The sequence below is a fragment of the Crinia signifera genome, chromosome 3 (genome assembly GCF_055691185.1).
Source record: "Crinia signifera chromosome 3, ASM5569118v1, whole genome shotgun sequence".
Lineage (NCBI taxonomy): Eukaryota > Metazoa > Chordata > Amphibia > Anura > Myobatrachidae > Crinia > Crinia signifera.
In genome coordinates, this window is record NC_139219.1 from 254,132,344 (window position 1) to 254,148,711 (window position 16,368).

The 16,368-nt window shown below is 44.2% G+C and overlaps 1 protein-coding gene across 1 annotated transcript in view; it reads left to right on the forward strand.

The window, feature by feature from the left end:
* CCNL1 (cyclin L1) overlaps window positions 1-15,073 on the forward strand; it is a 31,380-nt gene extending 16,307 nt beyond the window's left edge. The window contains exons 5-11 of the mRNA XM_083177885.1: window positions 7,441-7,505; window positions 9,743-9,842; window positions 10,942-11,046; window positions 11,654-11,795; window positions 12,408-12,504; window positions 13,632-13,715; window positions 14,336-15,073. Coding sequence (XP_083034011.1) covers window positions 7,441-7,505; window positions 9,743-9,842; window positions 10,942-11,046; window positions 11,654-11,795; window positions 12,408-12,504; window positions 13,632-13,715; window positions 14,336-14,681 — 939 coding nt within the window. The 3' untranslated portion in view covers window positions 14,682-15,073. The remainder of the gene's footprint in view (window positions 1-7,440; window positions 7,506-9,742; window positions 9,843-10,941; window positions 11,047-11,653; window positions 11,796-12,407; window positions 12,505-13,631; window positions 13,716-14,335) is intronic.
* Window positions 15,074-16,368: the final 1,295 nt, after the last annotated feature.

The window sequence follows — 16,368 nt, forward strand, 5'->3', positions numbered from 1 at the left end:
ATCCTACCTAAGGAGCGGCTAGCTGGGGGTGGTTGGCGCCAAAAGGTCACGGACCCCGCAGCAGCAGGGACTTTGGTCTCTTCCTTCACTCTGACTTTGGCGCCTTTCAGAACGCTTGCAGCGGAGCTGAGCTGGCTTATTGATCCTGGCAGAGTGACTTGGATTTCCTGGGCATCGCTTCCCCGCAGTTGAAACCTACAGACAGCTAAGTGATTGGGTGCATTGACTTTGTATAAACGCTTGTACAATTGTTTGCACTGTGTATATTGAGATATATATATATACGCTTCACTTGCATCATGTCTGAGCATCAGGCTGTGGTTTTGGGGGAGGGAGTCCTTAGTGCACTGAGCGCGTGCAATGTTTGCACACAAAAGTTTGTCCCTGAGCAGATGGCCAAGGGGGGCTTATGTATTACTTGCGCTGATGTGAGACCCATGGGCAGTGAACACCATAGGGGAGAGCAGAGTGAACCTGCGTGGGCCAGTGCCCTAGGCAGGTCGGTAAACGCTTTGGTGCAGCTTCTGGACAGGCAGAGTGATGTGCTGGTAGAATCACAGAGACCTATGCCATCATCTCAGCAGTCGTCTGGCTCCTTACCTCTTACCCAGGCAGATCCTGCACTTATTCAGGTGATGCAGGATACTGCTAAGGGGATCAACAGATTCAGTGAAATACTGGACAAAATGGATGAGGTTACAGGGACCCCTAAAAGGTCTTATGCTATGCCTAATGTGTTAGAGGAAGAGGAAGGAGAGTATACTGACACATCCCTGGGACCAGGGTGATGATTTTGAAGAGACCTCTGCTGCTGGTATAGAGGATCTTATTGTGGCTGTAAAACAGGCGTTAAAACTGTCTGTTGAGGATAAGACCCCTGTTAAGGGTGTTTTTAAGCGACAGCGAAAGGAGGCTGTTACTTTTCCCTCAGATGAGGGGTTACAGGAACTATTGGAAGGGGCTTGGAAAACCCCAGATAAGAGGCTACAGATGCCTAAAAGATTCCTTAGTCTGTACCCCATGCCGGAGTCTCATTCTGAACTCTGGGAAAAGGTGCCTGTTGTGGATGCTTCTGTGGCACGCTTATCAAAAGCTACGGTATTACCTGTACAGGGTGGTGCAGCTTTTAAAGATGCTGTGGATAAAAAGCTAGAGGGAAACCTCAAGGCTATTTTTGAAGGGGTGGGGTTTACCCTGCGTCCCCTTATTGCTTCAGCCTGGGTCTCTAAGGCCATTATAGAGTGGGCTGGTGAGCTATGCACCATGCTGCAGGCTGACCACGGTGCTTTGCTGGTAGCAGAAAAGATTAAGGCCGCTGCAGAATATGCGGTGGAAGCAGAGGAGGAAGCTCTTAAAATGGCTACCAGAGTATCCACAGTCTCCATAAATGCCAGGAGGGTACTCTGGCTTAAGGCCTGGGAAGCGGACAATGAGTCCAAAAAGGCCTTAGAAATGTTAGCTTTCAAGGGAAAGTTACTTTTTGGTTCTGAGCTTGAGGAGATTATAAAACAAGCCACAGGCGGCAAGAGTACGTTTCTGCCGGCCTCCTCAACAAAGCAGTCATCCAGATTTGCTGCTTTTAGGCCGTCCTTTCGGCCCTCCCCTAGAGGTGGTGCGTCCTTTCGGGGACAATCGTTCAGGGGAAAGTTCCAGAACTCCAGGGGCAAATCCCAAAGGTCCAAGTTTGGCTCTTTCAATAAGAAGCCTGCCTCTAAAGGAGAGGAAAAACCCTCCGCATGACTGCCAGGGGATCAGCCCGGCAGGGATAAAGGTGGGGGGGCGTCTTACACACTTCAGAGACGCTTGGGCTTCTCTAGACCAGGATACCTGGGTCTTAGAGATTATTACCCAGGGTTACAAAATCCCTTTCAGAGGGCGGCCTCCAAAGAGGTTCATCCCCACACCCATACCAAAGCAGGCGCTCCTGCGCACAGCTCTTATGAGAGCGGCTCATTCCCTTTTGGAAAAAGGGGTGGTAGTCCCGGTTCCCAGGGCAGAGTGGAAGAAAGGATTTTACTCCACGCTGTTCCTGGTGCCCAAACCAGACGGGTCTTTCAGACCAATACTAAATTTGAAGTCCTTAAATGTTCACCTTTGGGTAGACCATTTCAAAATGGAGTCTTTGAGAACTGTACTCCTGAGTCTGGACCAGGGAGAATTTCTGGCGTCCATGGATGTCCAGGACGCATATCTGCACGTTCCCATTCACCCGGAACATCAGATGCTGTTGAGATTTGCCATAGGAGACCTGCATTTACAGTTCCGGGCGTTACCCTTTGGCCTAGCAACCGCGCCAAGGGTATTTACAAAAATAATGTCTGTGATGGCGGCAGTGCTGAGGCTCAGGGGAATCACAGTAATACCCTATTTGGACGATCTCCTGTTCAAAGCAGAATCAGCAACACTGCTTCAAAGTCATTTAAAAGAGGCCATCAGTTTTTTGCAGGCTCACGGCTGGATTTTAAACTTACAAAAATCTCAGTTGGTACCATCACAGAGGATCCAGTTCTTGGGAGTCATACTGGATACCCATCTCCATCGGGTATTCCTCCCGGAGATAAAGGCCAGGGACCTGGTCAATCTAGTTCAGGAGATCCTCAGTGCTCCGAGCTTGTCAGTATGGAGGTGCCTCAAACTCCTGGGGAAAATGGTGGCGTCATTCGAAACGCTTCAATTTGCCAGGTTCCACTCTCGAGTATTCCAATGGAACATTTTGTCAGCCTGGTCAGGAAACACTTTGACCATGAAGACGGAGTTGATAGTGCTGTCCGCAGACACTCGGGACTCCTTGAAATGGTGGACAGAGGTAGATTCCCTTCAGTGGGGTCGGTCATTACAGACCTGGGACTGGTTGATAGTAACTACCGATGCCAGTCTCAGGGGCTGGGGGGCAGTAGCCCTGGATCTCAGGCTGCAGGGCCTGTGGACGGCAGAGGAATCAGCGTTGCCAATAAACATCTTGGAGCTGAGAGCTGTCTGGAAAGTGATTTCCTTGGCGGGAGACAGGTTAAGGAACTCCCCCTTGAGGATTCAGACCGACAATGCCACAGCTGTGGCGTATCTGAATCACCAGGGAGGTACTCGCAGCAGATTGGCCATGTGGGAGGTGTCCAGAATCTTTCTATGGGCGGAACAGAATGTTCCTGCAGTATCGGCTATATTCATTCCAGGAGTGGAGAATATAGAAGCAGACTTCCTGAGCAGGGAGGAGCTCAAGGAAGGAGAATGGAGCCTACACCCTCAGGTGTTTCACCAGATCACTGCAATGTGGGGAACTCCGGATTTGGACCTAATGGCATCCAGGTTCAACCATCAGGTGCCCAGGTTCTATGCCAGAACGAGAGATCCGCTAGCAGAGGCAGTGGATGCCATGACTACCCATTGGCAGGGAGATCTTCTTTATGCATTCCCTCCTATTCCGATGTTAGCAAGACTGTTAAAGAGGGTACAGGACCAGAAGGTCCCGGTGATCCTTGTGGCCCCAGATTGGCCAAGGAGGTCTTGGTATTCGAGGCTTCAGAGGTTATCAGTGGATTCATGGCGTCTACCTCTGAGACCAGACCTGTTAAGACAAGGCCCATTCAATCATCTGGATTCCGATCGATTGATTTTGACGGCTTGGTTATTGAAACCGCCATTTTGAAAAAGAAAGGATTTTCTGACGCAGTAGTGCAGACTATGATAAAAGCCAGAAAGGCTGTTTCTTCTGCAAATTATTATAGAGTCTGGAAGACTTATATTAGATGGTGTGAGAGGCAAAAAGCTCACACATCTCACTTCAAATTATCAAAAATGTTGGATTTTTTACAAGATGGATTTTCTTCGGGCCTAAGTCTTCAGTCGTTGAAGGTGCAGATTTCGGCCTTGTCCATCTATTTTCAAAAAAGAATTGCCATTTTACCGGAGATTCAAACTTTTTTACAAGGGGTATCCAAACTGAAACCCCCTTACAAGCAACCAGTAGCACCTTGGGACCTGTCACTGGTTTTGGATTGCCTTCAGAAGGCACCTTTTGAGCCTTTGAGGTCGGCTGACTTTAAGTTTCTCACGTGGAAGTTAGTGTTTTTGTTAGCAGTAGCATCTGCTAAGAGGGTGTCTGAGTTGGGAGCCTTGTCATGCAAATCTCCCTTCTTAATCTTTCACGATGACAGGGCTGTTCTGAGAACAGTGCCGCAATTTTTACCGAAGGTAGTCTCTGCCTTCCATTTAAATCAGGAGATAGTTCTACCTGTGTTTCAACCCCCAGAGGGTTCCAAGAAAAGGGACAAGTTGAAGACTTTGGATGTTGTGCGTGCCTTACGCATATATGTGGACAGAGTGAAGAGTGTTAGAAAGACTGACACTTTATTGGTATTGTATGACGTACATAAAATTGGTTGGCCTGCATCTAAGCAGACCATTGCTAGGTGGTTGCGATCTGTGATAGCTTTTGCATACACCAAAGTGGGTAGGCCTGTACCGGCCAGAATTAATGCGCATACCACCAGGTCAGTTGCTACCTCTTGGGCGGTCCGACATGGGGCCACAGCGGAGCAGGTTTGCAGAGCTGCCACTTGGTCATCTGTTCACACATTTGCCAAATTCTATAGATTCCATGAGTTCGCGTCGGAGGACGCATCATTCGGGCGAGCAGTGCTGAGAGCTGCAGACCTGAGCGTACCCTCCCAAAGGACCGGCTCTGGAACGTCCCAGTGTTGAGCTGTGTCACCAGGACCATTGAAAGAGAAAAAGGGATTTTTGTAAGAACTTACCGTTCGAATCCCTTTCTCTGATATGGTCCTGGTGACACAGCGATCCCTCCCTTACGCTCAGTAAGTATGCCAGAATTTCATGATGTTCATGTTAAAATGGTTAAAAGTTAACAGTTTCTGTTATAAAATGTGCATATAATATGTGCAGGCGTTTGTACTGAGTTAATGTATTCCAGTGGCTTTGAAAGTTGAACTGAAGAGTCCAGGGATGCAGTAGGGGAGGAGCCTACCCTCTAAAGCTTTAGGATAGGTGCCTGGCTCCTTCGGACCCTCCTACATCCCAGTGTTGAGCTGTGTCACCAGGACCATATCAGAGAAAGGGATTCGAACGGTAAGTTCTTACAAAAATCCCTTTTTTTTTAAACTCCCCCAAGGACATAAAAAGAAAAACAAGACAAAAGCATATATAGTGTATGTCCAAAGAATACAATATGGAAGATGTTACGGTCCTATTCCTTATGGTATATAGTGTTGATGTCTCTTTAAAGGATCACCTCGTGCATCAATCAAGGATGGTGCTTACACAATAGCTTACATAAAGGAGCTTAAACACCCACACATAAAGGTTTCTTTTTTTCCTTTGGGAAATTAAACGTGAATGCTCACCTGTATGCTTACATATAAGTATAGTGTCACATTCTCATCAAGGTTTCTTATGATGAATTCTCCCAAACGCGGTGATAAAATTCAAAAATATATTTTTATTGAAATATATACAATATAAAAAGGAAAGACTGGTTGCAGATGTAAACAACCAACCAAGGGATAGATGGAACCCCACAGTAGCTCACCTCAGGTAAGTTGAGGTCTATGCTCCCAGTAAAAAAAAAAAAAATGGTATAACAGCAGGCAATGCACCAACGTGTTTCGAACCTCTGGAGGGTCTTTATCAAGGTGGCACCAGTCTTTCCGGTACTTGTGTATTTTGGCGGCGCCCATCGCATACCATAACACATACGATGGTATGCGATGCGACGCAATATCGTACGATAGTGCACGATGGCATACAATTTTGAAATTGTATGCCATTGTACATGGCATACGATGCCATACGATGCGATTAAACATTGTATAAGCACCCTAATGGGTGCTTATACAATGTTAAGCACCCAAATGGGTGCTTACAATGTTAAATGCACCCCCCACTATAAACGTGAACCCGAAGCGTGGCGAGCGCAGCGAGCCCGCGAGGGGCGGCGGTACGCGTCCTACGACCTTTTCATACCCCCACTATCCTTGTCGGCGTGGAGTTGAGAATAGAATAGTGTGGCGAGCCACCGAGCCCGAAGCGCGGCGAGCGCAGCGAGGGGACGCGGATACCTTCACAGGTAAACGCGTCCCCTCGCGGGCTTCACAGGTGTCCGCGTCGCCACGGACACCTGTGAAGCCCGCGAGGGGACGCGTATAACTGTGAAGGTATCCGCGTCCCCTCGCGGGGCTCGCTGCGCTCGCCACGCTTCGGGCTCGGTGGCTCACTGCGCTCGCCACACTATTCTATTCTCAACTCCACGCCGACGTGGATAGTGGGGGTATGAAAAGGTCGTAGGACGCGTACCGCCGCCCCTCGCGGGCTCGCTGCGCTCGCCACGCTTCGGGTTCACGTTTATAGTGGGGGGTGGCGTGGGGGTGCATTTAACATTGTAAGCACCCATTTGGGTGCTCAAAAGCACCCTTTAGGGTGCTTATACGATTTTTGGTCGTATAGGGGTCAAAATCGCATCGGGTGCGATGCGATGCGATCTGTTCGTCGTACGACGGACATCGGGGGCGCCGCCAAAATACACAAGTACCGTCTTTCCTTTTTATATTGGATGGATTTCAATAAAAAATATATTTTTGGATTTTATCACCGCGTTTGGGAGAATTCGTCCAAAGAAACCTTGATGAGTGACACTTTACTTCTATGTAAGCATACAAGTGAGCATTCATGTTTAATTTCCCAAAAGCACCATCCTTGATTGATGCATGAGGTGATCCTGTAAAGCAGGGGTGGGGAACCTTTTTTGGTTCAAGGGCCGTTTTGTATGGGGAAAAAATCCTTTGGGGACCATATGTAAAAAATTCTCTTACAAATTGTCCTGCGGCTGCTGCAGAATATGACTGACAGTCTCCGGCTGCTGTTGATTAAGAGGAATCTCATGAGAACTACCGACCTCTTGCGAGAATTCCCCTGTACTTGACTCCCTGCAAAGCCGCCTGGTGGGTGGTCCACTCAGACTGGCTACGGGGGCCGCATACGGCCCCTGGGCCTGAGATTCCCCACCCCTGCTGTAAAGACATCAACACTATATACCATAAGGAAACATCTTCCATATTGTATTCTTTGGGCATATTACACTTCAGTGGTATGCGCGGAAATTTTCCAGGCTCAGCTGCACTGCCGCAGTGGGCTGTCCTGGAAAATTTCTGACAATACCACCAGTAGGTAGGTGTGCGTCAGTGGTGCCCCCATCTGTACACCACTAGCAAGTATTTCTGGGGCAAGACCAACCTGCCCTGGTAGGTCCTGCCCCAGCAAATCCCACCACTCAAGGGGTTAATTACTATCCATACAAAATAGTGCAGTAAAATATGGTAGGGGTACAAGTAACCATTCCTGGTGAAGCGCTCAAGTGGGGAAGAGGGTCTCATTGTTGACTGGTTATAGTAAAGATACAGTATTCTTAATAGCAATTTTTATTTTCTCTAGATGATTGTCATGTACCTCCAAGTCTTAGAGTGTGAACGGAATCAAACCCTTGTTCAAACAGCCTGGTAAGTAAATCTTGATATCTTAGTTTATTTCTGAGCCACTGAAATAAATCAGCAGAGTAAATAATGTGCTCCAAGGCATAGGGGGCCTTATTCTAGTTAACTCTTTCTGACAAAATCCTTCTTAGATGGATAAAACCATGTGCAATGCAGGGGGGGGGGGGGATGTAAAATGTGCAATGATAATTAGATTTGGGTGAGTTATTTTGTTTCTCTGCAGGGTAAATACTGGCTGCTTTATTTTTACACTGCAATATAGATCTCACTTTGAAGTAAAACCGCACCCAAATCTAATGCTCTCTGCACAAGTAACATCTGCCCCCCCCCCCCCTGCAGTGCACATGGTTTTGTCCATCTAAGAGGGATTTTGTCAGAGTGAACTAGAATAAGGCCCAGAATGTAGCTCATTTGAAGACCTTTTTATGTACAGCTGTTTACTATTTTCATGGCTTGACAATATGGTAGTTGGAGATCTCTGTTTAACTTTGTTCTTTTTTCTACTCTTTGGTTAAAGGGTAGTCCATGATGGTAAGTCATAGAACTCTGCCCTCTGCACTACACCAACCTCCGGATGGCCTGATTGGCTGCCCTTCTCTTCAGCCAATGCAGTGCAAGCTCTCATCCGAGATTCACTGAAGTGGTCCATATCCATCTGGTGGCATCTTCTAGTTCTGTGCTGGTGTCCAAAGGATTTGTATATTTGCTTTCAGAATTACTTTTGTAATGTGCTATTCAGAAAAGGGGAATATACATTTTGCTAAGAATTCCAGCTTTTGTTAGAAACCAGGTTCCATTCAATGTTGTATTAGACTAGTGCCATAATTAATAGCAGGCAATAATGCTTTCAGTGTTACAGTGGAATGTCATACTTTAGAAGTAGATATATATTTGATATATACTGTACATATAAAATTCCCCTCCTGGGAGTTATTACAGTGCACATATCACAAATGGTGAGCAAGGCAACATTTCTCTTTAGAAACATTAAAGGAACAACAATGTTGCATAATGTTAATGATCAAAGTCTTTGAGAGAGCCTTTAAAACAAATGTCTGATTTAACAAACACAGGTTCTGTGAAATGTGTCGGTAGTACCAGTATTCTAACTGTCCTATCAGTACTATGCATTGTGTATAACTGCTGAATCCATTCACTGTTTGGTAAGTTTCCGAATGATACTGCATGCATTTCCTACTGAATTTTGGTGGCTAGCTTTCTCTGTTCATCAGAATAGCTTATACGGATGTGCACTAGAAATTTATCATTTATCTTTTTTTTTTTTCTCCCCTTAACTTCAGCCTTCATTTGCAATCCATTTACATTTGTTTCACTGCAAGTAAAATAGAAATCAGTAATGCATAAATTGTCTTTTCATGCACATGCTTTCTGCAAACTCAATGGCATTTGCCATACTTTTGCTGCTTTTTCCCTTGGGTCATTCTCCTGCCTCCTTTTATAGTAACACATCTTGGGGGATTTCAAAGCTTGGAGAGAGAGAACCACCAACCACCAATCTGCTCCCAACTGGCATTTTTAATGAGCTGTATTAAGGGGCACATATCGTGTAGTGCTTACTGCTTGGTCTCTTTGCTGTGGTGAAGCAGTAGCAACAAGATGATGAATGAAATTCTTGTTTTAACTACCTCCGTTAATACCACAAGTTGTCTTGTTAGCACTTAAGCTCTCTGCAAGCTTCAGTAAATCTTCTTAATATCTGAAAGCGTGGGAACATTGCAAAAGGACATTGCTATATCAGCAGGCGAGCATGGTTGTGAGTTAGGGAATACAGCATGAAGGTGGTCCACTAGCCACACCCACACTGCAAAAACAGGGCATTAGTGACTATTACTGTAAAATATGCCAAAGTTTTACTGCTTGTAGAACGTTCAGCTTCGTGTAACATAACCCCCACCACTGCCTACACTTTATAAAAAAAAAAAAAAAGATCATTGAAATGTAGATAATATTATTGCAGTCTGATTTAAATTTGTACTTTGATGCATTTGTTTTACTTCATTTAAGCTTGCTTTAATGCTGACCCATTTTTTTCTAGCTGTTCTCTAAAAACAGTAAGGAGAAAAGTATGTCCACTACTGCCATTTTTTATTTGATAAAAACCCAAATAAATATTCAATGAGAGAAGAAAAAACAAAGTACACTGAGTCTCCAAGGTTGTTGTGTTAGTGCTATATAAAGTACCCTGTAGTTTTGTCCACATTTTACATGTTTCTGTTTTCCAGGAACTACATGAATGACTGCCTCCGAACCAACGTGTTTGTCAGATTTGAGGCAGAAACTATTGCCTGTGCCTGTATTTATCTTGCTGCTAGAGCTTTGCAGGTAACTGGGGGGGGGGGGGGGGGTGTTTGTGTTTAAACTGTGAAATAATGCTATGACCTTGGTGGATATTTCTGTAACTTCTTGTATGATTTTCAGCAGCACAACCTTTGGAGCATATGCAATTGGTTCAGAGTTGCGGGATTCCGGCCTATGTCAGACACTTTCTTTTTTTTTTTTTTACCTTTTTAAATGATTTCTGACTAAAAAAAAAAGTCTGAGATTGGCCGGCAAAAATCTAGCCCAGTGATTCTACAATTTGGTCCTCAAGACCCCATACAATTCACGTTTTCCAGGTCACCTGACAGGTGTACTCATTAATGATTTGACAGGTTTTAGAAGAGGTGACCTGCCAAACATGCACTGTGTGGATTCCTGAGCAGCAAGTTTGAGAATTTGTGATATAACCTACTGATGGAGCGCCTCTCAGCCAGTGCTAGGAATCGCCTGATTCTCTCTCTTAGCTGGCAATCGCCGGGGGCGAGGTGCTCCATCTGATGTGGACACGCCAGCGTTTCACATGCTCACGCATCCCAGTCACCTGGCGGCTGGGAGTGGATTCCCTGCCTGTTTACGCTCCATGGAGATGTGCGGGGGCCGGCAGTGAACTGTCGGAACGGGGCGTGCAAGTGTCTCGTGCGCGCCCCTTCCGGCGGATAGCGGTGATTGGTGATTAGATTGCAGGTCTAACGAGAGCTGCTCCATCTGTATGCCTCTTACGCTTGTGGGTGTTGAGGGGAGAGACCATACCATGTGGCATGCAAACACTGGTGCAGATGTATTAAGTCTTAACAAGAGATACATGCAAGGGTGATGAAGAGAGATAAACGTCCAGCCAATCGCCTGCCAACTGCCATGTTACAGGCTGCGTTTGAAACAAGTCAGTAAGGAGGTGATTGGCTGGACGTTTATCTCTCCTTATCACCCTTGCATTTATCTCTTGTTAAGGCTTGATAAATCTGCCCCACTGTCTTTTGTTAAGTGTGTGTACACTGCATTTTTTCCCCACCCTCATTGTTTGCCCCCCTTTGCTTAGCACCCTTCTACATTATGTATCGCTGAATATGTAATTCTGAATAATTAAGACCACATTTCTTTTCAGATTGCTTTACCCAATAAGCCACACTGGTTTTTACTTTTTGGAGCTACTGAGGAAAACATTCAAGATGTCTGTGTCACAACTCTGAGACTTTACAGTAGGAAAAAGGTACTTTGTTGCAATATAACTATACCTTTTTATTAGTCACACACTATAAGACTTGGGGTGGCTCTGTGTGCGGTCTCTAATGTGCTGCCTCTGGATAACTAGGCTTGCTCAGGCATTGTGGATCTACTTATTAGAGTTATGTGTTTCTATTTAATAGTAATAAGGCAATGAACAATGAACTAGGGCAGCTCATTTCAGTGAGTGGGGTAACTAAGGTGTATGGCATGCCTGACCTCCGCATATGTAGTAGTCATTTAACATCTTAAGAAAATTTCATTTGGTTTAGCTCAATTTGTAAGAAATTAAAAAAATAAACACCTAGGGCCAGATTCTCTAAGCTTTAAAAGTGATAACATAGAGAGTGATTAACAGCCAGCCAATCGGCTCCTGCCTGACATTTTTCAAACAGTCTGTGACATGGCATGTAGGAGCTAATTGGCTGGCTGTTGATCACTCTCCATTTTATCACTTTTGAAGCTTAGAGAGTCTGGCCCCTAGACTCTTTTGTACATGTAATGGTATACTATGTCACCCTCCTCATGTTGATTTTTTTTTTTTTTTTTATTAAATCAGATTACAATACATTGACACATTTCATTCTTCACAGCCGAACTATGAATTTTTGGAAAAAGAAGTGGAAAAGCGGAAAGTAACCCTGCAGGAAGCTAAACTAAAAGCAAAGGGGTTAAATCCTGATGGAACACCTGCACTTTCCTCCATGGGAGGATTCTCTCCAGCATCTAAACCATGTATGTTTACATACGCAAATTTTTGTGTGTGTGCATTGAGACACTGTGTAACCAGCTCCCAGTGCCGGCATTGTGGTTTTGAAAATAAATTTGTTATTTCTACTTTAACCCTTTGAATTTGTTGAAATAGGAGTGAAGATTTCCAAGCAAACATTTTTATTCATCCTAATGACCTCTACTGTTTATCTTATGTAGAAAATATATAATCTTTTATTACACAACCTTTTTTTTTATTTAAATTTATATAATGTGAGGGCTGCTGGCATTTCAGCAGCTATTTTGCACATCCCTCACAGATGTTACTCAAAGGGTTAAATACCATAATTTGCTGATCTTATCCTATCTATTGTCACTGATCATAAAGTACAACCATGAAATAAGTGCGATTTAGGAAATGTCCTGCTTTCACAGCAAGTAATGTAGTTAAATCCTGATGCCATAAATTTGTATTACTACCCGATGCGGTCACTGGGATCTCCCATAGAAGGGATAATAAAACAGGCACAAATACTATATATTGCCAAAGTCCGCTATCCCCCAATGCATTCATAGAAAAGGATCTAGATATTGATGGTTCACCAAACTATTTACTTCTATCATTTTCCTTTCTAGCGTCTCCAAGAGAAATAAAAGCAGAAGAAAAATCTCCACTATCTGCCAAACTTAAACGTGAGGCTGAGGAAAAGCAGTCGAAGAGTCCGTATAATGGGTGAGCAAGCTTAATTTCACCTGTAAATTGTGTGTAGCATTTTTCTGGCCAAATGTCGGGTCCCATGCCCTGGACTTGAACCTTGGCTTCATGGACCCACCAGATGAGGTCTAAGTGGTCGCAGTTGGTGGGCCTGTATTTGTGGACAGAATTATGCTAAGCAGCTCAAATTTACTGTTCTTTTGTCGAGTTTATTGTCTTTCTGATTAGCAGTGTTTAGTTTTTTAGTCTGCATCTGTGTTTCCTATTAAGGTTATAGTTGTATGAGGACACATCTGTAAATACATTTGGACTATTGGCTAACGCTAACCTCTTTTGTGTGTTCGGGTACGTTTATGTCTGTATTTGCTCAATTTCCCAATCCTAAGCAAATCTACTTTCACTTTTGTGGTGTGATTGTCAGCAGCAGTTAATAGCAATGGATAAATGTTCTGTTAGAGACCAACTTATTTTGGGTTACATTTTATATAATTCAGCTTTATTTTCTAACTTTTCTTAAAACTGTTTTTATTTTGTTTTGTTCATGTCAGAGTGACCACTTCTATATTCCCCCTTATTTACCAAAACAACTAATTTGTGTTTTTGGCCGTGGCATAGCTTACAAAGTCTAGGCCAGTGGTAGCCAACCCTAGCCCTCGAGAGCTACCAACAGTTCACATTTTCCAGACAACCTAGCTGCTGCACTCATTAATCACTGACCCATTTTAAAAGATCCACAGGTGGATATAATTATTTCACTTGTGATTCTGGGAGGAGACCTGCAAAACATGCACTGTTGGTAGCTCTCGAGGACTAGGGTTCGCGACCCCAGTTCTAGGCGAACACTGGCAAAAGGTTGACATAAGCTTTTCACGTTTTTGGAGTCATGTTTAACACCTGAGCATGTGGACCCTCACTTAATGTACCACTTCCTTAAAAATGACTTTCTTTGCCAGGAGCCTCTCTGCTACTGCTGCTCTCGACCCATGTGAACTCCGATTGGGAATGGTAGAGTGAAAGTTAAAAAAAAAAAAAAACTATCTTGTCGCCCTTTGACGGTTGTCTTAGTCTGTGAGCCATCCAGATAACTTTGCTTTCTGCGGTTGAATTGCCTGTTTCTATAAATTACTGCTTTCTACCTAATGCAGGCTGCGAAAAGAAAGTAAAAGAAGCCGAAGTGGAAGCAGATCAAGGTCCAGAACAAAATCCAGATCCCACTCTCCGCGAAGACAGTAAGTGGCCTATGGATCAAGTTGTTTACTTTTTTTTTTTAATGCAATTGTTTGTTCATAAAATGTATAGTTTGTGGCTAAGTACTAATAGTATAATGCTGCAATTTTTGGACATGCTAATTAGCACTACAGATTGCATGTAATTATCCATGTGGAACTAAGCTTTTCATAGATTCTACAATTTAGTTTACACCATCTTCAGATAGTGTAATCTTGTTTTTAGCCTATGAAGGCACGGTAGCGAGAGAAAGGTCTTTACCCGAAACTTACACTCTGCCCTTGTTCAGTGTTCAATTCCCATCGAATGTGAAAAATTCCACTAGCAAACCTTGGAAGTAACTTGCAGAAGGCACGATTAGTGCTACCTGCTGTCCATGCGGGTTTCCCTACATACAGAACAGATATTTTATTTAAAAAAATCTGAGATTACAACACATGCCCCTTACACTTATGTGAATTGTGTATTGGCTATGTTTTAGCTGATTTTTCATTTGGGCTTTCTGTAGATATGACCACTCCATATTTTGTATTTAACAGATGGTCAATAGTCCAGTTGAGCTTTTGATGCATTGGCACTATCCAAACATGGTGTGTTATGTCCATCTGTTTTTCTTTTCAAGTTACAACAACAGACGGAGCCGATCAGGAACCTACAGTTCAAGGTCAAGAAGCAGGTCTCGTAGCCACAGTGAGAGTCCGCGTAGACATCATAATCATGGATCTCCACATTTCAAACCTAAGCATCGTGGGGATGAAATGAGGGGCTCAAACAGACATGGTCATAAAAGGAAAAGATCCCATTCACCAACACCAGGCAAGTCCAGAGAACATGGGGATCCTTCCAAAAAGCATCGGCATGACCGCGGCCATCATAGAGAGAGGCGAGAAAGGTCCCGTTCTTTTGAAAGGTCACACAAAAGTAAACATGGCAGTGGCCATTCTGGACATGGAAGACACAGGCGCTGATGCTGCCCCAAGCAACAAGGGAAAAGAAACCTTTCACTGTTTAAGAACTATATAATGAAGATTTTGTAACAACTATTTGAGTAAAAAATGGACATTTTTGCTGATATTTTTGGTTTTCTTTCAGTGTATCTTTTGCACATTATACCCTTACAGTATGACATTTATTAAGAAACCATGGTCAGATGACATTGATCTAGAGTTCGGTATTAAACCAACAGCTTCTGTGAATGATTTGCTGTAAAAGGTCTTATTTTTTTATATGAACTGGTTGCAGACGCGGTTATATTTAAAAGGAATTATTTAAAGAATTGTGAAATCTTTCATATTGGGTTTTAGTCTGCATGTGTTCCAACTGAATTTTATTAGCAAATAAATTAGAAAACTTCTATGTCTATTGTATTTTCATTTAGAAATCCTGAAACTCATGGAATTCATGTGCCCTGATATTAACACTTTTTTGGTCACATTGCCATTGCACTTTAAAAAGATATTTCTCTAACATTCATAGGGTATACTGGGGAATCAAGTAGACAATGGTAGGTATAATTAGGACCATAGAAGCCGGTGCACTTTAATAAAATTCAACATCCTGTGTGCTGGCTCCCCCCCTCTATGCCCCCCTCCTACAGCCCAGTTTAGTGCCCGGTAGCACACTCTGGAGATCCAGAGTTTATTTTTCTCTTCTGAATATTTGTTTTATTTTCAGACAGAACTGGCTAACTACCAGTCTTTCTATAGTGCTTGAGGGGGGGGGGAGCAGGCACTGCACTAACCTCCTTACAGGGTTAATGGTCCAAGACTCCACTCCTGAAGGGCGATGCCCCGCAGTCGCAAAGGGACTGACTAGCAAAACCGGACTCCTCTGCATCGGAGAAGTAGGCCATGATGCCGGAGTCCCTGCTTGTGAGGCTCCCCAGCCAGTCATGCATCCTTTTCTTCCCTGCGCCAGCTTGGGGGCGGAGCTTCCGGAGAGTGGGACCAGCAACTAAGTATGGCACCATTTCTGCATAAGTTGCGAAGGGCAAAACCCCATGTGCACTGCAAGTGGGGCAGCTATAACGTGCAGACATTTAGGTGTGGTGTGTGAAATCTAAAGGACAGTGTAAAAATAATGCAGACAGTATTTACCCAGAACAGAAATAAAATAACTCCCACATCAGACTCTATACAGGTTACATCTGCCCACCTGCAGTGCACATGGTTTTGCCCATTTTGAGAACAAATTTGTACTGTGAACAGATCTGAATAAGGGCCATAGATCACAGCCTCCTAGAATAGCTCCTCAGAAGCGCACACTCTCCCCTGTCCTCGGATCTGGCTCAGAGGAAGAAGACTAGGAAGAGGGGGAGATGGACATTCCTGAGTAAAAGGATGAAGCTCAATCTTGGGGTGTAGAGTCCCTTATTTTTGCTATTGGGTAAGTGCTCAACCTCCCTGATGAGAAGGAACAGGCAGAGCAGGTGCTTTGTGGAAAAACAAAGATCCACTGCCACTTTCCCTGTATCCACAGAGCAGTTTTGCCTTTACGGGATGCAGTCTCTTAAAGATCCTGGGGATTGAAAGTTGGGGACTAGTGTAAAAGCCATTTACATAGTGGCAGGGGCCTCACAGAGGCCAGTCATTGCTGGATGTTTGATTGCAAAGGCCATTAGCAAGTGTGCTGCTGTGGTCCAAGCTGGCCTACAGG